Below are 24,686 nucleotides of genomic sequence, written 5' to 3'. Positions count from 1 at the left end.
CTTTCAGAGGTACGTTCTGAAGTATGTCCGCATGCTCGTCCCGTTTGCTAACTGACTGTATAATTTGTTGCACGATTTTGTGACAAAAAAATCAAAAAAATTATGTAATTTGCATTTATTTATAAAGTGTGTAATTTGTAATGAAGCTTGGGAAACGAGAATGGAGAATAAAGGAGAAAAGTGTATATAAAATGTAAATATTATAAAAAAAGAAGAACAAATACAACAACTAAGTAAAGCAAAAGAGTAAAAGCCTTAAAGAACCTCAAAGAACGAGATAAAAGAGCAATGCTTGCTACAATGACATAAAGCAAAAAATTAACCAAAACGTTCTTGTTCTTCAAAAATTTTCTTCTTCCCTTGGAGTGTGTGTATGCAATGCTTTCTTTTGGCAGCAACTGCTCATTATTTCGTGCCTTCAAATTATTCTCTTCCCAAATTTTTCTTTCATATTCTCTGTGTGTGTGTGTGAGCTTCAAAACTTTTTCGCCACACCTGTAAAACCGGAAAAACCGCACCGAAAGAACACCGATGTGCCAAAAAAATGCTCTAATAGCCGGTCCAAACGGTGCTAGTGTATCACGAGGGTAGTAAGAGAGATGGCAATAGGATGGGGATGAAAATGTACTTTACCACGTACGTCATCGTCAACCTCCTCGTGAACGAACCACCCCTAACTGTTTGTGTGTGTGTGTGTGTTTGATGTTTGCAAGGTAACTATGCGATGGTTGGTGTCCGTCGTGTACGGTAAAAGGAAACATCGCACGTTCTCGCCTCGTTCACGTTCACGTTCATGGCCGTTCAAATCGAAAAGTTCGTGGAGGTGTGTGTGTGTGTGTTTGTTAGAGGGAGCTGACGACCAAGCTGTCCAGGTAACGTGATTGAAACAAAAACACTGAACCGCAAAAGGCCTTGCTCCTTGCGAACCTTTGGTTCCTCTTGTGAGTGTGTATTTTTGTGGTCCGTTTGGACAGTACGCAGCCTAAATGTCATCCGGATACTCAGGGTCCGAGCTACTACCGCTACTACTGTCTGACAATTCTGACACGGTGATACACCTGTGTGGCTCAACAAGCAAGATTGTCATTGTCAATCGGTATTTTGTGCGAGATCAGACACAGCGCAAATGAAGAATTCACCCTTTGTGCGAGGGATCATGCAGGCGCGCGCGTGCTTTTGGCGTCTGCAAGGAATCGATCAGAACCGGTTCCGGAAATGGAGTGGTTGCTGTGGTCAACAACACCAAAGGTGACAGCGTCTTCGGCGAAGGATTTTTGAACCCTCAATCAGAGAGCGTGGATAAGAGGAACCGTTCAGGGCGCCAGCGTAAAACAACCTCAAGCGATAAATCGTCAACCTTTCGACGAAATGTCCGATAAAGCAGAAGGTGAATAAGAGAAGAGCGTGTGACCTATGGTATATCTGATGGTCTGGTGTATTTGAAGTTGAAAGAAAATCGATAACACTCTTAGGTTCAAGGCTTGGATCATGTGTCTCCCCAGCTGCGAAAATCCCCCCTCTTGTAATCATGATAACTCAAACAAAACACCAAAAAAATGGCTGCCAATCTACTACCTTCATCACTTTTTTATTAAGCATCGTCAGCACATTTGGGGGGGCTAGATGGGGGGCCAGTGTTTTGGTATAAATTTAGAAATGATATTTGAAGCAAGCGTGCTACTCTCTCTCTCTCTCTCTCTCTCTCTCTCTCTCTCTCTCTCTCACACACACATATACTCTTCCTCGCTCTCGCTTTTGCAACGATTCTTTGCGCTTTTGTGCAATTAATTGTGTGTGTGTGTTGATAGTGTGCGAATAATAACAGCAGCAGCAAATTTGCTCCTGTGACCTATTTCGCCCCGAACACGGCCGATGCCAGAAAGCGCAGACATATTTCGAACCTGCAATCAATCCGTTGGTAAAATCGTATGCCTAACGATACAGTGCGATTATCCAACCACGAGGTTTCTGTTCGGTTTTGTTCTTTAGTTTGGTCTGATGCGTTCGTGCTGCTCATGTGACGCAATAATGGGATCGATTTCGTTAGCTCATCAGGATGCACAATACGAAACCGTTTCTTTATTGCTTTGTATTGATTTGTTTGATGTTTTATCTGTTTTTTCTACTTTTGCTACTTTTTTATATTGTTATCCACGCGATTGTTGATTCTTTACTTCTACTTATACATTTTTGTTTCAAAACTTTTTTCTCTATTTTCCTTTTTCATGTTAGTTTTAGTACAATTTGCACATCCTTTTGCGTTTCTTTCATTTGTTTTGCAAATTTATTTTATGATTTAATATTACTTTCACATTCAGCATCTCTGCCTTTCACCAGTTTTTGGTTACGTAAACCAACTTATCGATTTGCTCTTCCAACCCGCGGTGTACATCTGCAGTTTGTTCTTGATTCTTGTATGTAAAAGAAAAGTAACGAAAAAGCGCCCCAAAACAGCAAAACAAAAATGAAAACATCCGGCAAAGAAGATGCTTCTGCTCCACTGTGCACGCATGAGGTCGGAACATTCGCGGTTCAGGCACAAAAGGTTCGTATGCGTGTGTAATGCGATCCGCGAAAACAGCGCAAAACCTTTCGGATGGTCTTCTCAAAATTTTGCTCCCTTTTTTTTCCCCCTCTCGCTCGGTGGGAGGTGGGTTGCAGCAGCAAGAAAAGCAGAACACACGCACGAAGAGAGTGTGAATATCTTGGCCTCTGCTATCTCACCAAAACGGCCGACGGGGCAGTGCGAAAAAAAATGTAAGATGGGCTTGCAGAATGGGCAAAATACGCAACTACGCCAGCAGCAGCAGCAGCATCGGTCGTCGAGTGCGCGTCCGTTGATATGAATTCAAGGTTAGTCGGTCATTGACTTCGTCTCTCCCGCCCGCGTATCTACTCCTCTGCGTCCTGACGTGCGCGCACACTCAGTCGGCCGCCGAAGTTCGCGGTAGAGTTTGCTTCCTCCCTCCGGCCATATTTTTTTTAGCACCGTAGACGATTAAGGCATGAGGTAAAACGTTAGTAGGAAAGAGAAAGAGGAAGATACGATCGAGTGAAGAAAAGAGAGACAGAGAGAGCGAATTGAGGGGGGAGTACTTTGATGGAAATGGGGTTTGGTGATTGGGTGCAAATCGATGGAGACGCACGTAGCCGACAGGCAAGAACACTGAGTGTCTCGCACTGTTGAGTGAGAGGGTGATGAGTGCCAGTGCGGCTCACGCTCACTCAGGTGGGTATCACACACGCGGCGCGCGCTTTACTGCTCCACTTCTTCACGTGGGGCACAGCAGCAGCAGCAGCAGCACGAGATTGGAAGTCGAGATCGGGTAAACTGGTAACCCACATCGGACGGGTGTCGGGCCGGCTCGAAACAAGAATGCCGTTTTCCCCCGTGTTGTCACGTTCTTTGGCGCCTTACCCGCGGAGATCTCGGGAGGGTTTTTTTTATGATGTTGTTGTGCTCTTCTGTTATTCTTTCGTCGGGTAATTTATTTTCCCTCCGCTGATTAATGCCTTGTTCGATTTTCCGCTCTCAAGAACTGGGAATTGTCACGCCAAATTCGTTCTCACTGCTGAACTGAAAGTAGAGAACAAGAGTACTTTTATTTTGATTTTATACTTTTGTTTGTATTTTTTCTGCGGTGAAAAACAGGGTTATGGTTTCAAGGAAATCAATTTGAAGGGCATCTCTGGCACATATCTCACATTGGAAAATTGTAATACAGAACACCGGGTATTTCTCTCTCTCTCTCTCTCTCTCTCTCTCTCTCTTTCTCTCTCCTGGAGCCATGTAAATGACAACATTTACCCATCAGCGAGTATGTAAATTGAGCAAAAATAGTAATTCATATTACCACCAGCTCGGGTTTGTTGCTGCCGTTTGGTCAGCGTTGCGCTATATTCAACGCGAACGCGTTTTCAACCCCCGTTACTGCATAACGAGCAGGGTGAGCTCAAAGGAAACCAAGGTCATAGCCCCCATCGGCCATCGTGGCACTGGGCAGGCTCCCGCGCGAGCGAAAGAGTGAAAGCAAGTAAGCAAATTGGAGAGCCTTTCTTTTCTTTTCCCTCTTAGCCGGTCAGTAATGGTATGCGCTCGAGTGAAAGGGAGAGAGAGACAAACACACTTAATCTGGCCTCTTCACGCCTTCAAGCGACTCGATCGTTACAGTCCGTTGCACTGAAAGTATGCTGGAATATCTGTTTTTGTTGTGATATTTTCGTTTTCCATTCCATTTTCCTTTGGGCATATTTCAACCGAGTCGCTCACCGGGCGCTCACGCGATGGAGGCGCCCGTAAGTGAGCCGGGAAGTTGTGGGGAGCTGTGTGTTCCTAAGTGAGTTTACTTTTCTCCCCAGAAACACACACACAGTCGCGACTCATCCAGCGGTAGCAATGCGGTTTCCATGGTAATGGGGCTCGTTACTCTCAGGCAGGCCGTTCGAGTGTGAAGCTTTAGTTTTGTTTTTTACTTTCATTGCCCGTGTTCAATTTCACCGCCACTCCTTCCCTTCTCGGCATCTGAGGGCTGATCGTGGTAAGTGATCGGCGAGGGGCACACACACAGACAGTGCAAGATGACGATTAGGTTTCGATGGTGCAGTGGTGAGAGCGAGAGGTTAATCCCATGATCTTCAACAAGTGGGCCTCTTGATTGCGGGTTAATGTACCACAGTTTATTTACTTTTACAATTTCCTTTTCATAGTTTTTCCTACCTCTTTGCTTCTTCTTTGAGCAATAGATTTAGCTCTTCTTGGAGGCAAAGTTTTCTTCTTTGTTTTTATTGTTTCAAAGTGGATTTTATTCGTTTTTTCGTTGTTTTTAATGTGTTTAGAGTATTTTCTTTTTTCACTTATGTTTTGCAGGGTGTTTTTTACATTTTGTGTTTATAATTTTTATTTTTCTTGTATTATTTTAAGAAGTTCTATATTTGTTAATTATTGATATATTTTTGTCTCACATTTGTATGCATTTTTTCATTTTTTTTTCTTAACGCTACTCCTCACCCTTTTTATCTTTTTGAGCTCATGTAATTTGTGTCAGTAGGCATTACTTAACATTAAACACTAATAAGTACAACACATCGGTTTTCAAGCAATCTCTATTAAACTTTTTCATATGTAACCTTTTCTTCCATCTGCAAATCACGAAGCAACCAACAAGACGAGATTTCCCTCCATCTTTTGATGTTTTGATGAACGTTCCTATCACCGCCAGCGGAAACTTTCGGAACAGTCGTCCGCTGGATGGTGGTGGCTTCACCAGAGGCGCTTCCTATATGCCATTGACCTCTGCTCGGTTCGCCAACGTATGGCCGGGGACCGTACGGGCAAGTCATTGGCCCTGGCACGAAGCAATAGAGAAGAAAAATAGAAAATAGTGTGAGCCTCTAGCTAGTGTGAGGTGTTGTTTCCTATCCAAAAAGACCTGGTCACCTTAGAGGCAGTCAGTTCGTTGCCGGATGGGGTGTTTTGTTGTTGTTGTTGTTGTAGTTTGGTGGCCCTCCGGAGTACCTATTTCGGTCTCGCTTCGGGCAGGGTAAAAGCAGTGGAAGCACCCCGAAATCATGCTCGAAGTGAAACGTCTTGTTGAGAAATTTTCTGGAAGCGTTGACATTGTGGATGTGGACTCTGGCAAAACTGGGCTGCCGGCTGGGAAGCCTGGATGCTTCAAATTTAATTAAACATCCAGCTCATCTTACGTTTAACTAATCAAAAAGTGACTTTCACTGTCAGTTAGTCTTTTTGGTTGAATTTTATAGTGAAAATTATTGATCGTGATCGCGAGACATCTATCTTTCTCCTATCAAAGTCCTAATTATTTCAAACATAATTGCCCATTAATCTAATCATTGGAGATAGTGGACATCCTAATCGCTTCTTAGCTGTCTTAGGCTCACTTATCTTCCAAAGCCTTTCTCTCTCGTACTCACTTTTCAAATTTACAATTAAATTACATGTTTTTTCGTTAGGCTCATTATTCTCCCGAACGGTTCTCCATTGCTGCCGCCCGCAACTTCAACGCTTCATAATCCATAGTTTCCCTTTTTTTTATCCACTCCGCTCACCCGCACAAGTCGCGCGGGGCCACTTTCAAATTGCTTCAAATTGATTGCACATTTACACGGCACGAGCGCCTTGCGACGAGGCATTCCCAATCGATCCTCATTTATTGTGGCTGCCCGCGGTGGTGGCCCATTCATTGAAAGTAAACTAATGGTTAAAATGTGTGGAAAAAACATTCGCTTCGCCATCATAATCGTAACAGTTTACAGCGCGCGTGCAGTTGCGAAGTGATCGAAACTTTCTTCGCAAAACTCAACAGAAAACAAACACACAGCGAAACGAGCGGACGGAGGGATGTGGAGAAGGCATCTTGGGTGCAGTTTTCGCTTTTACGAAGTTTTCCAACTACCATAGTTTTCACTGCTGCTGCGTAGCCGTGGCTCGGATCATGACAATTTGATTGTATTTTCATTTTTATTTCCCTTTTGTTTGGTGCCGCGTCTCTATTTTTTTATTGTGCCTAGCTTACTTTTTGTTTGTCCACTTTCCTTACTTTCTTCTCAGTTTGTGTGTGTTTTTCCACTTCTGCTTCTTTTCATATTCATTTTCTGCAAAAATTTTCATCTTTTCCATGCATCTTTTATCACTTTTTGCTGCTCTTTCTATTACACTACACTACGCTCCCTCCATCATGCATCTTTTCTCTCACAAACTAGATGCAAACTTTAGCTCTTCTTTGCAACTTTTCAAACAGGAAAATCGTTCACCGTGGCGTGTCTTATGGGTCGTTGCACGGCTTAAATTAAAACGCCCCCCTCGAAAAACGCACTCGCCGGCACTGCTTGACGTTTGGGAAATAAATTTTCCTTTTGACTCACTTTTGTTTGCCGGTCGAGCAATGGGTCGCAAAATGGGTGAATGAAATGCAAAGAAGAAGGCGCATAGTGCGTACGGTTTTGCGTCTCGGTTTTGCGATTCGGGTTGGTGCGTACGTTGGGAAAACCAACCAGCCCAGCTGCACTAGTTTTCACGATGTCTCGAACTTCTTTACAGTTTAAACTATGGCGATGCGGGTTTGTTGGTTGAATGTACGGGGCTGGGAGGGATCGTAGGGTAAAGAGGTAGTAAAAGTCGGTTAGTGAACTTTTGGTACCGCGAGGGCTGAGTTTTCTGACTCGAAATTTGTGGTTTGAATAGTTTATAGCATTAAAAGGCGATTTTTATAGCAAGAGTATAATTAATTATTAAATAATTGTTGTATCCCAAAAAACATTTATTTTTGTTATCTATCCACAATCGAATATGCTAGGGATAAGGAAAAATGATTATGAAGAAATGCGGGATCGAACCGTAATAATTAATGATGTACAAATAAAAATGTTTATTTTTTAATAGGTTTTAGGAGAGTATGCCCGGGATAAGGTAAAGAATAAGGAGGAAATGTCTTATAAATCTGTGAAAATCTATTCAACACAAGCGGTGTTGACAATACGGCACTGGACCGTCATAATTAATTATAAATAAAAATAAATAAATAATAGGTTTTGGGAGAAGAATGTTCTTAAATTTCAAACATTCAAAACTGTTGGCTTTTTTAAGCTTTCAAAGAATTTTCTTATGAATCCAATAAGATCGCATTTGCTTCGTGCAGCTACCTCACGTGTGGATATAGCTCAACAATTTCAAAATCTCCCTTCCCCAACCCCCTTTTTCCCGATCGCTACCTCGAATCACCGCGGCAGGAAAAGCGAGAGTCAATGACTTAACCTTCACCGTCCAATTATCCGCGCCGGTTGAATGATTTTCCGATCGTTTTGCCTGCCCTCATCGAAGCGAAAGCGAAGAAAGAAGTGATGCCGGGCGGTTAAGGGGTAGAGGAGTGAGGGATTTCCTTTCTCTTGCTTGCTTGCCGCGCAACGATTTGGCCGGGAAAACCGCACCGCACCGATCTCCAGAGGCAAAATCTCTAAAAAGCTTGTGTGGTGGTCTACCGGACCATTATCACTTTCCCATTGGAATGGGAAAGAGCGAAAGAGAAGGAGAGGACGAAAGAAAAATCTTTCCTTTTCTCACTTTCGTGCTTCGCTAGTAATAATGCGTCCGCATTGCGATCTTTGATCTTCACGATTTCGGTGCTGTTGTGTGTGTGTTCCCGAGGTGAAAAGAAAATACATTTTCATCATTGCTTATCTCTGCTGTAGATCCAGGGTTGGTTTGCGGCTGTGAGCTACTGCTACCCTCTATGGAGCACTCACCCGGAGCACTCATACGATCGTTCAACGATCTCGGAATGGGAGATGAGATGCTTTTTCACTCTCTCTCTCTCTCATTCTATTGTTGTTTTTCTCGCATTGGGCCTGGAAGATCTTTACCCTGATCTTCACATAAAACAACCCCTCTTTCTATTTATCTCTCTCTCTTTCTTTATCCTCATTCTCTCTCTCCCTCTCCCTCTCGCGCGCTTGCTTGAGTGAGAACCGCAAAACCGCAAAAGGCGTTCGACCGCGCAGAAGGTGAAATAAAATCGTCGTCGTAGGTCAGTCACCCGCGTGTCCATCAGTCAGTCAACGGGAAGTAAGCGGGCTACTATTACGGGGGGGGGGGGGGGGGGGGGGGGCAGTAGATGAAAAAAGAAAAAAGAATGAGAGAAAAAAAAGAAGAAAAACAAACGAGAATGAAGACTAATGCTAACTAAATTGAAAACGAAGCAAAATAAGCACAAAAAGAGAGAGAGAGAGAGAGAGAAAGATAAGAGAAAGAAATAAAAGCAATAAACGAAATAAGAACGTGAAACGAACGAGATACGCGCAAGAACATTAAAGTGGAAGTTCCACCGAAGGGGGAAAATTGTGCCTTTTTCCAGCGTTTTCTTTCGACTCGTTCTCGTGAGCCGGTGAGGTTCTTGCGCGCTCCATTCTTTCCGAACCACCCCGAAGGGCCATGAGGTGAATGCAAATAGTGGAAACTAAGAGAAGCAGGAACCGAAGAAAGATTGGTGGATTTGGGGGAAAAATTGAAACGTAACCACATATTTTTGCCCGCTTCTGCTGCTGGCCACTCCGCTTGCTTTCGGTAACGAGGAATTCTTCTTCGTTCCCTTTTACGCTAAGCTAAATCGCTTTCGCAATGAGGGCCCGCGTGTGTTGACCTCTTTGCATTCGTTTCGTTGAACTTGTTTTCCACTTCTGCTTCTTTCTGATGGCTTGTTTTTTGTTTTTTTGGTATTTTGCTGTTCTTGTCTTGTTGTTTTTAGATCAGTTTTTGCTTTGGAATTGCGCATTACAATTGTTCCTTTCGGTTGGTGGTTGTTACATGTTACTTTTATACGTTTTTGTGTTTGGTTTTTTTATATTTTGTTTGCTTCTTTTGTTTGATTTTATTTATTTTCTTCGCGAGCTTCCTTTCTTGTATAATTTAGATAAAATTCATACTCTTATCTGTTGGTTTCTATCAACTCATAAATTCATATTTATTTTTTATGAACTTTTATTCAGTTTTTAAACATTTCTTTGCAATAAGAAGTACGGTTTCGAGCATAAAATAAAGTTATAAAGCAAACTTCTACGTCTTGACCTGTTGCTTTGCCCTAATAATGACGGAGAGAAACGAAATTTATAACGTAACAACGAACCAAACAAACCACCAAGCTCGAAGAACAGAACAAGAACACCATCCTGCTTCCGTTTGTTTGTGCTTTCTTTCGCTGTTGTTGTTGTTTTGTGATTGCCTGTTCGGTGCGTTTAAATTACGTACCCAGTCGAACGTTCCTTGCTTTGGGCGAAGGATTGCGTAAAAGCACCCCGACACGCAAAAACAAAACTGAACTTCCCAAAAAAGGGAAAGACCAACAATTGAAAAATGGTGCGAGAGAGAGAGAGAGAAAAAGGAAAGGCACAGCGAAAAAGCGAAACAACCGAACCCGCCAAACAGTCCAGAGAATGTGTTTTTCGTGAAGTTCAAGGCAAAAGCAGCGAGCCAAGCGCGCTCGCTTGCGCGCGAATCCATTTGAATATGATTTTAAAAGAGTTTCGGGGCAGAATAAAGTGATGCCAAATAAAAATAGAAAACACTGTACTACGTGTGTGTGCGTGCGTACTTTTGTGCGTACAATTCCCAGATTGCGTGCGTACATGCGTAAGAGGCTTTGGGAGGGAGCAAACAAATCTGCCATCGATCGGAAATTGCGTTTTTGGAAAAGGGGTGGCACGTTCGGTCACACACTCGCCAAGTCACCGCACTGACCCTGACCTCTTTGACAGACCTCCATTTGGTTGGTGAAATAGTGGCCGTTTGTGTGTGCGTGCTTTTTGTTTGTGTCCTTTTTAACCACACATTTTATTCTACTTCAGCTTCATATTTTGGACCGTGCTGTCATAGTGAATGACCGAACCCCTGGTCCCTGGCCCAAATAAGTGGGATGACAGAAGATGAAAAATGTTCTAGAAAAAAAAGGAAACAAATTGCGTAGGAATATAAAAGCTTCAGAGAATAAATAAAAGTATCATATAATAAGCGAAAGTGTGTCAAATTTGAATTTTAAATTCTCAAACGCGATAAAAAATGTAGAAGAAGAAATTAAAGAACAAAATGTCGGATTTAAAACACAGAACAAAACTACAGAACAAAAAAAAAAAACTTAGAAAACAATAGAAAAAAAGGAAAATTTTTTGCTATTTCCTTATGCAACACAATACTAAGGAATATTAAATAAAATCTAAACAAAACTAAAAACAAACAACAAAACAAAAGCACAAAAAAGAAGTACCAAAGGGTGCAAAACAAGTGCTACAATTAGATAAAGCAAAAATATACACAAAAGAGTGAAAAAAAAAAACTTTAAAAGAGCTATAAATCAAACAGAAAAATAAAATAGAACAAAACCGGGCAAAACATTGTAAAAAAAAACGCTTCTAAAATCAGCACAAAAAATGCTCAATCGAAACCCTCAATGCTGATTGCGGTTATAAAATCACAAAAATCTTTGACAGCCGCTTGCGTTTTTGCCGTTAATTAATTCTGAATTGCCTCTTGCCTTTGTCGTTGGCTGGTCGAAGAAGTGTTGTTGCAAAAAAAAAAAAACAACTCCCCATTTTTGCACACACACACACCGAAGAACTGGTGTATGCCGCATGTATCGATGTATGTGAATTTTTCGCTTGCCGACGCATGTTTGCCCTTGAACCTGAAATTCTCGACTCTGTTTCTGTCCCTGCTTCTCCGCCTGCCTCGGTTGATTGTTGAATGTCGCTGGTTTTTCTTCTTCAAAACGAGAGCAGCAAAAAATTGCGATCATCAATTTATGTGCGCTTTTTTTTTTTTGTTTGGCTTCCTTTATTCGGAATCCGATTTTGACGTAGTGTTGGTGCTTCTTGGTGCTCCGCGCTGATGCTGACGATGATGATGGCGGCGATATGATCATATGGAAGCCGTTAGATGAAGCATCTGCTTGTTTATGTGTGTTTGAATTTTTGGGTGGAGTGAGAGAGATGGGGAAGGGGTGGAAGCGGGGGGGGGGGGAGAGCTGCTTGTTCCGGTGAGGGGCGGTTGGGGTAAATTTATTTTGACCAAACATCATTCTCATTCGTATTCTGACCGAAAACCGTCATTCTCTCTCTCTCTCTCTCTCTCTCTCTCTCTCTCTCTCTCTCTCTCGTTCTCGAGCTTTTGCGTTTATGTGTGGTTGTGTGAGAATATGGGGATGATGCTTCAGTGCGTTGTTTTGTATTTTTAAGCACACACTTCCTCCTCGCCCTTCGATTTCTGCTCATCTTGAGTCCCCGGCCAACCGAGAAAAGCCACCTGGCTTCCTCGTTTGGTTCATCTCGTTCTCGATTCTATGTTGTGGGGATTGGACGGGACGGAGGAATGAGAGGGGAAGCAGGGAGGGGGGGGTGGTAGGCAAGAGGTGCGCGTATTATTGTCCAAAGAAGCAGGGCAACGTTGGACGCTGGCCTTCAAAATTCAAGTGACAAAGCACCAACCCGACCGAACGTTTATTTTGTAATACAGTCGCAATTTGTCAAACTCTTACAACACACAATTTTCACTCGCTTTGTTTGCGTTTGCGTGCTTATTAATCAGTTTTTAAAATATTTTTTCATCTTATTTATGTTTCTAAAGAGGTGTGTTACACAAAACCAAAATCCACCCAGATGGTTCCTCGGTTTGTTCGTGTTTTAATTGGAGTAATCTTGGCAACTTCTTAAGGGTGTGTTCTTGATTTCCGCCTCGCTGAAGATACACTGCTGGCGTTCGCGGGGGCCTGTTTTGCCCTTGAATTCTTTTTCGACACACAAGTAGTAGCACCGCACCGCCAAACGAAGAGGTCATCATCTCTACTCAGACTGAGGACTACTACCACTACGCAGCAGCGAGGAGCTGTTGGTGTGTTGGTGTGCAGGTTAATGTCGCCTTCACCTTCACCTTGTTCTTTGAAAGGAATATGACAGTCGCAGAAGGAAGTTTGCGCAAAAATCAACACATTTGCCAGGCGGAGGGAGGGGATGTGGACAATCACCCAAAACACCACCCACCTCGTGGTTTTTTTTTTTGTGTGTGTTTTCTGGCGGTCGATTCGTTTTAACGTGATCTCAACCCAATTGTGATACATTTTATGAAGTATCTCTCGTTCTTGTTCTCTCTTTCGCTCGCTCAAATCGCGCGGCTTTATGATGCATTGTGGCGTCAGGCCATGACCGAGCCCTTCACCGGTCGACTACCCCAATTCTTTCGGCTACACTCCACGGTTGCGGCTGTAACGCGAAGCATTATTCATCTTAAGCACACCGCTTCTGCCAGTGGACTGTTCGTTTGCCGTTCGGCAACGACGATGATGATCGAATGGTTGGCACAGAGGTCTTTTTTTTTTTGTTGAAGGCAAGCCACGGTGCCAAAAATGGATGACGAGCGGTTCGGTAGCGCATTTTATTTGGAAATGTGTTTTTGGCCGAAGGATCTTTCCGGTTATCTACCTCACGCTTGAACGGGGCTGGTTTTGGGGTGAATGAAATGTACAAGGATGTTCGCTATTCGCTTGAAGATTATTACTTGATTTTTTTGGTAATTTATGTATAATATAATTCATTTGAAATAATATTAATTAAGATGAAGCAGTTCATTTTATTGAAAGTTTTTTGTACTGCTTAAAAATGTGATTTTCAAATAATAATTTGTAAAATAATATAGCTCTGCGCTAGCCGATGAAATGAAAATGAAAAAGAAAATAATAATTTTTCATTCATTTTCCAGTATATTTCTACCCACCCGCTGACTTGTTTTAAAAAGCAAAATTGCTCCAATTTGATCTTCACTTTTCCAATCCCCTCTTATTTATGAAATTCAACCCCACTCTTCCCCTTTCGGCTCACAAGTTTTCCCACAATCTTCATCCCACCCAAGAGTTTTCCACGTGTGTGTGTGTGAGAAAGATCGCCCTTTCAAAGCTGGTCACTCACCATCGAACAGCCGTCATTTCATAATATGCAGGCGCTCACCGTGCGGCTCGCTCACTCGCTCGCTCGCCCGGCGCTCTCGCTCATCCATTCTCACGCCTCGTGCACGCTCCCCACTCCGCGCACTGGCGCGCTCATGACCTTCAATTTCAGACGGCTCGCGACGACGGGCCCAGGGTTTCGACTCGGCGAACGCCGCCAGTGAGTGACTTTTATTAACGATTTTCCTTTCATTGGCGTCGGTCGTGTCTCGAACAGCACGCGCGCGTGCTACACTGCGGTGTGTGTCTTCCGTCTAACAGGCGAACCGAAAAAACAAAAACGTCGCGCACAGCCAAGTGCTGGATCGAAACGGTGTCGTAAAGTCGGGCAAAATATTTGCCACAATTTGTCAAGTGATTCGAAGTGCCTGAGAGGGGACGTAGTTAAAGTGCATCGAAACTGATACAAAAAAACCCCGGCGTGTGTGTTGGAAACCTTCCCCGAACCCTTCCAGGGCATGGTAGGAAGAAGCTGTCAACCGATCAAAAAACCTTCGGTGCAGCCGTGCTTCGGGTGTTCCGCTGCCGGTGTGGAAGGCAAGCGCTGCAGGTGGAAATGTAACGAAAACTAACCGAAAACTGCATGGTTTTCATCGTATCATTTTATTATGGTTGATTAGTGTTTGGTGCGTTTGTGTGTGAGGTATTGAGTACGATAGATAAGGTGTTAGTGGGTTTTCGGTGTGTCCAAGCGAGGCATTCGGGAAGAAAGTGGCCTACAGAGAGGAGTTTGTGGAGAGAAATATAGGAAACTATCTCTCAAGTGATTGTTTAAGCCTTTAGTTGAAGGTTTTTCCTAAAGTTGAATACCCCAAAAGAAGAAAATATCTCCTCAAGAAAGAGGCTTTGTGTTTTAGTGGTGTTTGTGTTTGCGCCTTGTAGTGTGAGTGTCTGAAATTTGCTTAAAAAAAGGCATTAAAAAGGCAAAAGTAAGCAGTGAAACGTTCGGTCGTGTTCGTCGTGGGCGAACGGTGAAAGAAAGTGGCCGCAGAAAGTGAAGATTTGTGGTGCGCGGGCGAGAAACGAGCGAAAGCGAGAAAGAAAAGGTTATGGCAAAAATGTTTTGTTTTCCCACCTGCAATTGCCGTGTACGGTTCGGTTCGGTTTGGTTGGTGAAAATTGAAAAGTGAAAAGCGTTTCCCTACAAAACGTCCCTACCCTCGTGTGTATTGTAACCTCGGTGGCCCACAGTACGCCAAACAATACGGGTTCGCAAGTAAAGCAACGAGAAGAGTTGTGATCACGCGCGAGTGCGTGGATATCAAAATTGGAATCATATCGGAATAGTTGGTTTGCCAACAGACGCGCTCCTCTCTCGACCATGTTGTCGGACGGGTATCATCATCCTATTGCGCTGCACCATCACCATCAGCAGCACTATCAGGTGCCGGCACCGGTGGTTGGGTCGACTCCTCCACCGGGACATTCGGTGATAAAGGAGAACCATGCGGCTTCTCCGGCCACCACCACTACAAGTGCTGCGGCTAGCAGCACGGCCGCCCTTCTTCCTACGAGCAGCGTCCAGGAAGGTGCACCGTCGACGACTTCTTCCACGTCTTCCGAACGGCAACTGCAGGTCCCGAAGGTATCGGCCGGTCCTAGTCCGGCTGGCGCATCACCTTCGCCCGTCATTACGTACCACACGGTGCACGGTGGTAGTTCCTCGCTGTACACAAGCCACCCGAAGATCCTACACTCGATGAAGAGTATTGCAGCCGATGTGGCTGCAAGTTCCAAGTCGGACGACTCCCTAGGGCCACCGTCTCCACACCATCATCAGCTGTCGGTGTATGGCCGGGGAGGTGGACCGCATCATCTGCATCAACTGCAGCACCATTCATCGGTGGTGGTCGTACTGCCGAAACAGGAGTCGGCCTCATCGACAACAACCGGCGGAAGCCCTCCAACGACACCGCCCGTCATTATGGATAACAGTGTTGCCAGCTCGAGCAATGGCAGTGTCGGCAACGGTCCCAGTTCGCCCGGTCCGAAAGGGGAACCGGATTTAAATATAGGTAACCATTTCCAAGATACAAAAGCGGTCTAGAAGAGCAAAATTGGCTTCTTTTTTTCGACGGAAAATTAACATACTCAACTACAAAATGCAAATCTGCTCGCCCTAAACTAGAAGGAAAGTAAAACTGCAGCTGTCAAAATGGTGTCAAGTTCAGTACTTCCGCCGAGAGAGCGAGCGAGACAGAGGATAAGTGTAATAAGAGATCTAGAGCAGACACACTCCAAGGAGTTAGGAAACACACACACACACACACACAACAGAATAAGGGAAGAAAGGCGATAATTATGTGTGACGCGTTCACCTGACTCGATCTTCGGTTCTTTTCATATCCCTAATTTATAATTCTTAATTTGACCTTCCCCTGGTTGCGCCGTGCAGTAGTGTTGCATTAGCATTAGTTCCAGAAACCACCCTACTCCCTATTTCGTTGCGGAAAAATATGCCCTTTTAATCGAACCGAAACGCATAAAACGCATAGAGAACAGAGTAGAGAGAGAGTCGGCAGGACCCCTATGCAACTGTACATCGCCGCACATGTGTTGTTGACCTTTTTTCACGTTCTACCCTTGGCTAGAAAAAGAACGCCTTTGAATGTGTTTTTTGTTCTGTTCCATAAGGGCAGTGTGAAGGAGACGGCGCCATGTAGGAAGCCGACGGGAATATCTACACAAGTGTATTTATACGCGCGCGCGCGTGTGTGTGTGTGTGGGATGGAATGGGGTGAAACACCAGGCACACGGTCAAAACAGTACATTGCCCTTCATCATCATGCTCTTTATGCTCACTGTACTGTTTGCTCAACTCACGCAGCTCACTGCCGAGCCGGTGAGTTTGCCATCTCTTTCGCGCTTTGGTGAGTTCTTCTCACTATGAGAGCGGTGAGTGTCGCAAAAAGGAAAAGGGAAAACATAAAATGAGCGCTCTTTTTGCGTGTGATAAAGTAAGACGGGCTGCTTTCTCTCTCTCTTAATCTCGTAGTGAGAGCATTCACAGTGAGCGCCCCTTCATGCTGCGTGCGAGCAAAAGCATAAATAGTGAGTACCGTGCGTGTGTGTGTGTGTGTGTGTTTTTTTTTTTTACATGGAGAATTAATGTTGCTTCCCACCCTGATTCCTGCACAAGGAAGGAACCTACCAAGCAGCAGCAGAGTGAAGAGCATTATTTCCATTTCCTTTCTCTCTTACCACCACTAACGCCACCCACCGTTTATAAGGCGCTAGAGCGAGTGGGCTTGATTCGTTTGGCAGCTCACTGTGGCTCACTTCGCGCAGTTTTTACGGGTGCGGTTCGCCCCGGGTGGACGGGGTGTACGCGGTGTGGGCCTCACGCGCGCCATGTGCGCGCCTTTTTCATGCCAATGCCCTCGCTGGCGCAAGTCGTTGACCTTTTTTCCGTTTCACATCGCATCCTCATCGGTGTGCGGGGTCGTCGACGCTTGTCGTCTGGCTTTGGGGACGGTCCCACATAAGTAGCAAAAGGGAGTTCGGTTGCAGTTTGCAGCGAAGTTTGTAATTTACCACATTTTTGCTACGCACTCTAAAAGTATGTTTGGAACTGAGAAAAGAAAACTTGTTAATGAATTGTTTATTTAAAAATCAAAACAAACCATTGCTTCGGGAGTGTGCACCAGACGACCGTGATAGTAATTAAATTTCTACTCCCGGTCAAACCGTTTTACTCACGTGCCCTTTGGTAGCTTTCAGGTGCAATGCTTTTAATAAACACAGAAAAAAAACGTCAACTTACATTCGATAAAACCCCACATTTATTATCGCCGCTAAACAATCAACTCTCCATAGTGAGAAACCTTGAACTCACTCATCTCACGTGAGCACGCGCGTTCGCCTGCAGCCGAGCGGTTGCAGAAATGCGCCTAAATGTCTGCAATCAGTGTAGCACGCTCTAGCAACATGGGCGATAGTGCGTGTGGACTGCATGGATTTTGGGCATGTTTTATGCTTGCTTTTGGAGCAGTTTTCTTCACACAAATGCAAGAACTGAATTGTAGGATCATGAATGAATAAAAAAATAAAATTTTAAGATAGTCAAACAAACCTGATTCTACTGAAAACGATTCCCTTTTGTTGTGCTGCCGCTGATTTAATTCCTTTTTTTTGGCAATATTTCGATACCTTCCACCGATAGGAATGTTTTAATCAACACTATCCCCTCCAAACCCTCCTGCAGCGGCTCAAAACACTTGCACTTGCGTGTACTAAAATTAAACGAAATCTTACCCTATAAAGACAGAGAAAGTACTTGATACCCTCGTTGCCTACCAATATTCGACAACGCACACGGTTGAGCATAAATTCGTCGACCCCAAGATTTCGCTTTCGCTTGCCGTGTTAAACACGGGGGAAGGAAAAAAAAAGAAATCCTCAATGCGAGGGTGACCTCTTGTCTCACCCTTTGGTGGCTCTTTTTGTTTTGTTTTTCGAGAAAGTAATGGAACGGACCGACGAACGCGCGGACGACAAGATAGAGAGGGCGAGAAAGACACAAAAAAAGGGACCGATTCCCCCTGTGCCCTTTGTGCAGCGGCGCGCGCGCTTTTACCTCATGACCTAGACAACGTTGGCCGACGGCTTCACCCAATAGAAGCGAGTGTAGACAACGAGCGCCGAAGCGTTCGAAAGTTGCCATCGTTTGTGTGCTCTCGCTCGCTTCGTTTGGAAGGTTTTTGGGAGGGGGGGTGAACAAAAAAAAACCAAAAACAGTTCGATGCAGCATAGTTCCGGCTTTTATGCTGTCAGGCGCACGCATACACACACACACACAAACAATCCAACCAAAGAAGAGGGTCCGTTGACCTCCAAGTCGGCCGATATATCTCGGTATGATAGGGCAGAAGCGCGCAGGAACTCGGTCTGTTTATTTTCGAGCAAACAGCATGACTCTCGCGGTCGCTTAGGGCTCACGGAATTGTAGGGGCATGCAGGTGGATGAGGGGAGGATGTTATGTTTAGGCGGGCGGGTCAACGAACCTGTTTGCTTGCTTCTTCGTCGTGCGATGATTTCGGAAATTTTCGAAACCGCGTGCCGCGTGGCGCACACTGCTGCTGTAGGACGCTGAAAGTGAAAACATTCGCTCCGGCTCCGGCTTCGACTTTCTTTACCGTCCTTTTCCCCGCGGTTCGATGGTGGTACAATGAACCCGGCGGTTTTTGAAAGTGAGATTGCCGGGGTGTCTCGTGACAGTCGAGTCACGTGAGGCAAAGATGAAGATCGTGAGGAAGACGGTCGTGAATTGGTCGGGCTCACGATTTTGGTATTAGCGCGTAGAATTTATCGTGGAAGCAGCAATTACGATGGGAGGAATATCTCCGATATTCAAACGAGATAGGAAATTAACTTAAGATGAGTTTGTTGTGAAAATCTTGATAATTTAGGAGAGGGTTTCGGTAGAGCAAGATATTAATTTCATCTCATCCAACCATGATTTCTTCGTGAAATTTATTCGTCCTCGGACATCCCTATCAAACTCTGGAGAAATCTCATTCATTCCTTCAGTATGAGCATATCGATCTACAAAGTTTCTATCAAGATCTCTCTTCGTACGTAACTATCGAAACTATCCCTTTAAACGAATCTCACACTCGTACGCGAGGCGTCTTGGACACAGACACACAAGTCCCCGACATCTCCAACACGGCACGACATAGAGCGTAATGGCGGAAACTTTTACTTTTCACTTTCATCGCGACGCGAAGGGATGTTGAACCTGTTTCCCCCTGTATGTGTGATGTTGCAGCACCTCCCGTACGTCCCATCGTTGCAACATCCACCCATGCTTGAGGTGATAGTTTTCTCCGTCTCGGTGACTGCTTGTCGTTGTCGTCTAGCCGGCATAAAATTAAGCATCCTCCAATTGGTGTCCCCCATGGGTTGAGATTTGTCCGTCGTGTAGCGAGGTTTGTTCACAGTGTGGAATTTCACAGCGCGTTAAGCTAAAAGCATCGTTTTAAAGAGCAGCACAACCTGCAACTGGGACCTAATGGGCGGGACGGGGTAGTTGATGGGTAATTTCGAAACGTCCACATAACGACGTCCCATCTACGACTCCGCGAAAACGTAGGGAGAAGGAGAGGTGGTGGTTCGTTTTTATGCTGCTCGCTTGTTCGCCTTCGAACTGTTCGCACGCGGCGCATAATTCGAGCACTGGGTTAACGAACTTCATAGTAGGCTAGTTGGTTTGGTTGATCGCTTGCTTGCTATGATTGGTGCGTGCGTCTCTGTGTGTAAGTGTATGTAGCAACAGTCCCCACTCTAACCTTCTCCCCTTCTGCATGAGGACAACATGATTTCGAATTTATTCAACCATTCATTTCGGTTTGTCGGTGCATAAATGCTGTGGCCTCTACTAGTACTACATCCACCACCACCATCACTACTACCACTACTGGTTGGCCTTTTCGGATGAACGGAGTCAACGAACTCCGGTCAAACAACACTCCTTCAACTCACCCAATAATAATCAGTTGGGCGAGAAAGTTTCCAAGCGGGCGGAAAGTGAAACTTTATGATTTAACTTGAGCGACACACCACCACGTTTTGGCACATTTGTACGCGTGTGTCTGTGGGGTTGTGTGTTCGCCATTTGAATGCAATTATTTGATGGAGATGACGGATTGGGGAAGTTTCCCATCTCATTCGGTCAAATGCTCTTCACTGCTGTTGTGTTCCACAGTTTAGTAACCTTTTTTTCATTGAAAATCGTGAACTTTTCTTGAGTTTTTTCGTATTTTGTTTGATGTTTTTATTTATTTTATTTGCTTTGCTTTTCAACTGCATTAGCTTACATTTCTCTTTTAGTTGTTTACGTGTTTTGAAATGAGTGTTTTATGTTTTATTTACATTTTTCACTTCTCTTCAGTTAATTTTTTTATATACTCTTTCTGGTTGGCTTTTAGCTTTTTATTTTGAAAGATTTTTATTTAACTATTTTATTTCAAACTGCTTGTCTCAAACTATACTAGGCGGCTCAACAACCGTCGATCGGACAGAACTGTCTTTACATTTGATTGCACTTCAGTTGTAGGATCTCCTGACAAATGACCCCATTTCTTGCCAGATGTGTACACACATCGGGAGTGACTAAGTAACTAAGTGCAAATCCCATTCTGGATGGTGATGATTGTCGTTCGTCACCGACACCACACCAGTCCACGAGAACGCTTGCTTTTGAAGTATATAAAAACGTCAGCCGGCGTAGAAACACAAAGCCAATGTCACGTTTTTTCGAGCAGATCGAGCACACCTGCCCGCGCTTACGCAAACACTAATGCCAGCGCCACTAGGTTGTCTTATCTCGCGCGCTTATCAGGGGTTTCAGATCGTGAGTGGGACGACGGTTTGTTGCAAAGGTCTATTGGAGCGCAGTTAATGCAGCCGGAAGCGGATGGAATTGATTCCTTTTTGACACAATTAGGGGAGGGAACTAGATTGCTCTAGAAAATCCTAAGTAGTCCTACATTAGTGTCTCGTCTTTGAGAGGACTATTTCTTGTGAAGATTCAAAATAGTGATGAGCATTGCTAGTCTCGTTTGCTGTAAGAGAAAAGCAAGCCACCTCATCTCTCATTTTTTGAAAACGGAGAAAAAAAGGGAAAGTGTTAACGCCGAAGTCGCCTTCGGTCTGGTTCCGCCCGGGTCAACGAACGCCGATTTTGCTTTCCAAGCCCTCACCTACCAGCGCTTCACCACCTCACAGGTTAATGATCGGGATTGAACCAGTTCCCAGTCGTCGGCGGTCGCTGGCCTGATTGTGAGATGCCGTAGTAACGATCCGGAGAGCTATCGAGCAGAAGATTATCTTCCCACCAAACCCAAACCCAAAGAAACCCCCAAAGCAGAAAAAAAAACAAGAGCTTTCGCTTTCGGTTTCCCGTGTCTGTATGATATGCGCGTCCCATTCAATCCGGGACGGAGGCGGTCATTCAACCGAGCCAGCTTAGCGTTTTTTCAACCATCTCCTCATTCTCTCAGCCGATAATCAGTGAAAGTGAAACTATTCCAAAACCCTCCTCCTTTGCTTTGGCACACTTGTGGTGCACACAAGCAGTGAGCTTTTCCAATTCGCTGCGATTGGTTTCACTCGAGAAAAAGAAAGTGCACCGATACACGGCATCCGGCATCACATCGGCTCCTCTCGGTCACGGAATCGAAACGTAACGAAACACGAATAATCAACCGAAAACGGAACGGCGGAAGCCAAATATCCTATCCTTGTTGGGGTGGCGTTTTTCGGATGGTGGTGGAAAAGAAAGTCACTAACCTCTTCCTACTGCTTTTACTACTGGCATCGCAAACATTGGATGATGGAATGATAAATAAAAGGCATTAGCAGCAGCGAATGTAGGGCTTCTATCTACACTGCACTGCTCTTTGGGTGTACTTTTGTTTTGCCTTTTTGTTTATTTCATCTTTTCATACATTGAATAGGAAAGATGAAGAAATGAAAGTCGATAAAAGAGAAGAGAATCAGATTATTCGTACACATTGAATCGTATCAAATGATTGCATGTGTGATGCAATGGAAGCATCTTAATTATTAACCATCTTAACTATTAAGAATTATTATGCTTCGTTGCTTCTAGGGAGTTTTTTATTTTTTATATGATTTATTTTATCTTATTTTCTATATTTTTTTCCTTTTTCTAGCTCATTGAAATTTATTTGATAACTTTTAGTTTTGATTTTCTACTTTCTTTTATTAAGGGAATAAATGTTTGTTTTTTTTGTACTTCCTTTGATTTCTGTTTTATACGCTTTTGTTTTAATGTTTGAACGAAAGCTTTTGCTTAGTTTTCATTCAATCTATTTTTTTTTCTATGTTGATTTGTCACTTAAGTTTGTTTTGTGTGGATTTTTTTTTTATTTTGTAATGTTTGGTCACGTTCACTTGTTGAAGAACCTTTTTACTACGAAAAGAAGAAGTTGTTTTTTAAAATGTATTCCATTGTTCCATCTAATATGCCCTAGTTATTGCAATTATCATTTTATTTTCTAATATTTTTCCAATGTTTTATTTTCCTTCTCTTGTTTCTGTTTTTTTTATCCCCTTTCTCATGGGCATTATATTACTTCACTATATTTAATTTTCCGTTTCTTCCGTTTTTACATATGCTACTCACTAATGTGCATTTCTTTTTACACAGCCACATTCAAACTAACTTTTTATTACTTTACATTGCCTCCGTGCAGTTACGGACAACAGTTACAAAATGCCCCTTGCTAGTGCACTTAAATCTAATGAAAACTCCACTCCACTTTCACGAACGCAAAGTAACAACCCGCCCAACTATTCCACGTGCACTTTGGCGGTCTTCGAAAGCGATACACCGCCAAGCACCATTTCTTTTTCGGAATGCTTTCGGTTTCGTACTGTATTGGATTTGTGGTTTGTTGTTGTGTGTTTTCATTACTATTCCAAAGTCGAATCAGAAATGTTGGAAGCCGGACGCGCTCGCTACTGCTGCCCGTGGTGTCCCCTTGGTGTGGTGCTTTGATTTCATTATACAACGATTGTATAATTACAATACAGCTCCTCAACGGGCGCCATTTTTCCTGCTGTTGTTTTGAGTGCTCCTTTTCTCTTCACACATTTCCTTCGCTCGATGTTTTTGTTTTGGTTTTATGGGAGGGTTTTTTTTTTTTTGCAACCCAAAGCTCCGAAAGCGAAGAAGGAGCTGTGGCTGGCTTCGATGATCGTCATTAGCAACTTTCTCCACTCGATGACGAGACAACACACACGCACACACACATACACGTCGAGCAGGACGTTGACCTGCGGCAGTGCTGGCTATGTAGCAGCCCGGAAAAGCCATCGAACGCAATTTATGTAAACGCTTGCGTGAGTGGTGAGGTTCGTACGATGGCGAACACTTATCCACCACGATCGATTGAGCCGTCGCCACCGCGTACGGTTTAAATATGGGTCACTAGGGGATGTAAGGGGTTTGTTTGCTGACGCAGTCCACACCTGATAAGAGAGATTGTGCTTTTTTGGTCATGGGACATGCAATTAAAGCAAAGCAAAAAGCAACACAATCCCTGTGTATTGCACATCCTCAACAAACATGCGGATCAAAGAGACACGGAGCATGATATGCGTCAGAACCGAGTCAGAAGAGTTGGAGAATTCCAGTCCAGTTCTGGGGGGAGGGTTGTTTGTCTTGCCCCACTACGTTAACAAGCGAAGGTTTATCTGCTTTTGTGCGAGATAAGCGCCCGGGGTTCAGTGGCCTTCACCCGATTTTCTTATCGGTCATTGGGGGTGGTTTTTTGTCTGTTTTGTTTTGGTAACAATCAACTTATCGGCAAGAATTGCAACTAATGGGTCCGTTATCCCTTTTCTTTTTGCTTTTCTTTTTCCAGAATTCGATGGCACAACCGTCCTGTGCCGGGTGTGCGGTGATAAGGCGTCCGGTTTCCATTACGGTGTCCATTCCTGTGAAGGATGCAAGGTAAGTGTTGTATTTTATCTTCTGTTGATGATACATTGTAAGGGAAATTGTGATCGTGAGCTATTCTCATGTATGTCTAACACTAACGAAAGAAGTTTCTGGAAAGTTCGTCACAAAGTTCGTGACGCAATGGGCAAGGTAAACCGGTGCGGATGTACGCTCGATGCGCTTCGAAAACATCACGCGCACAGGAAGTGGCATTTGAAACATCAACATTGAAACATAAGCCCATACCAACGCAAGTCAGCGCCTTCGCTGGTAATATATTGGAGACCTTACCGATGAAGTTGACCTCAAAAAACGGCATCGAAAGGCTTCAAACCACAATGAGGAAATTGGACGACGCGGTGGTCAAGAACCTTCCAAACCGTCGAAGGTTTTACTCCACCTTCGAAAAGGCACGAAGACCTTTGAGGAGCATCAGAGCAGAAGAACCTTGTGGCACTTGCTGGTCTGCGTGGGTCGAGCTATTCGGTGCAGAGAGGGTTCATTCACATCGCGCAAGGTTTCATAAATTAAAACTTTTGTGCTCTCCCAACCCCTCCTACTCAATGTAACTTTCTGAGGCCAGATTGAAAAGCCTCAAACGCAGGTTACAACAGAAGCCATTCACCTTCGAACGGACCGGCTGCCCGGAAGCAGGTTTTTCGTTCAGTGACCTTTTTCTTTTTGTTTGTTGCTTAACTGCAAAAAAAAAGGGAAG

The 24,686-nt window shown here is 44.1% G+C and overlaps 2 protein-coding genes across 2 annotated transcripts in view; one reads left to right on the top strand and one right to left on the bottom strand.

The window, feature by feature from the left end:
* LOC126568579 (histone H3.3A-like) overlaps nt 1–24,686 on the bottom strand; it is a 537,920-nt gene that overhangs the window by 406,527 nt on the left and 106,707 nt on the right. The gene's annotated exons all lie outside the window — the stretch shown is intronic.
* LOC126567771 (ecdysone-induced protein 75B, isoforms C/D-like) overlaps nt 1–24,686 on the top strand; it is an 83,602-nt gene that overhangs the window by 16,656 nt on the left and 42,260 nt on the right. The window contains exon 2 of the mRNA XM_050224056.1: nt 23,895–23,983. Coding sequence (XP_050080013.1) covers nt 23,895–23,983 — 89 coding nt within the window. The remainder of the gene's footprint in view (nt 1–23,894; nt 23,984–24,686) is intronic.

Source organism: Anopheles maculipalpis, chromosome 2RL, assembly GCF_943734695.1.
Source record: "Anopheles maculipalpis chromosome 2RL, idAnoMacuDA_375_x, whole genome shotgun sequence".
NCBI lineage: Eukaryota > Metazoa > Arthropoda > Insecta > Diptera > Culicidae > Anopheles > Anopheles maculipalpis.
This window is presented reverse-complemented; position numbering and strand designations above follow the sequence as displayed.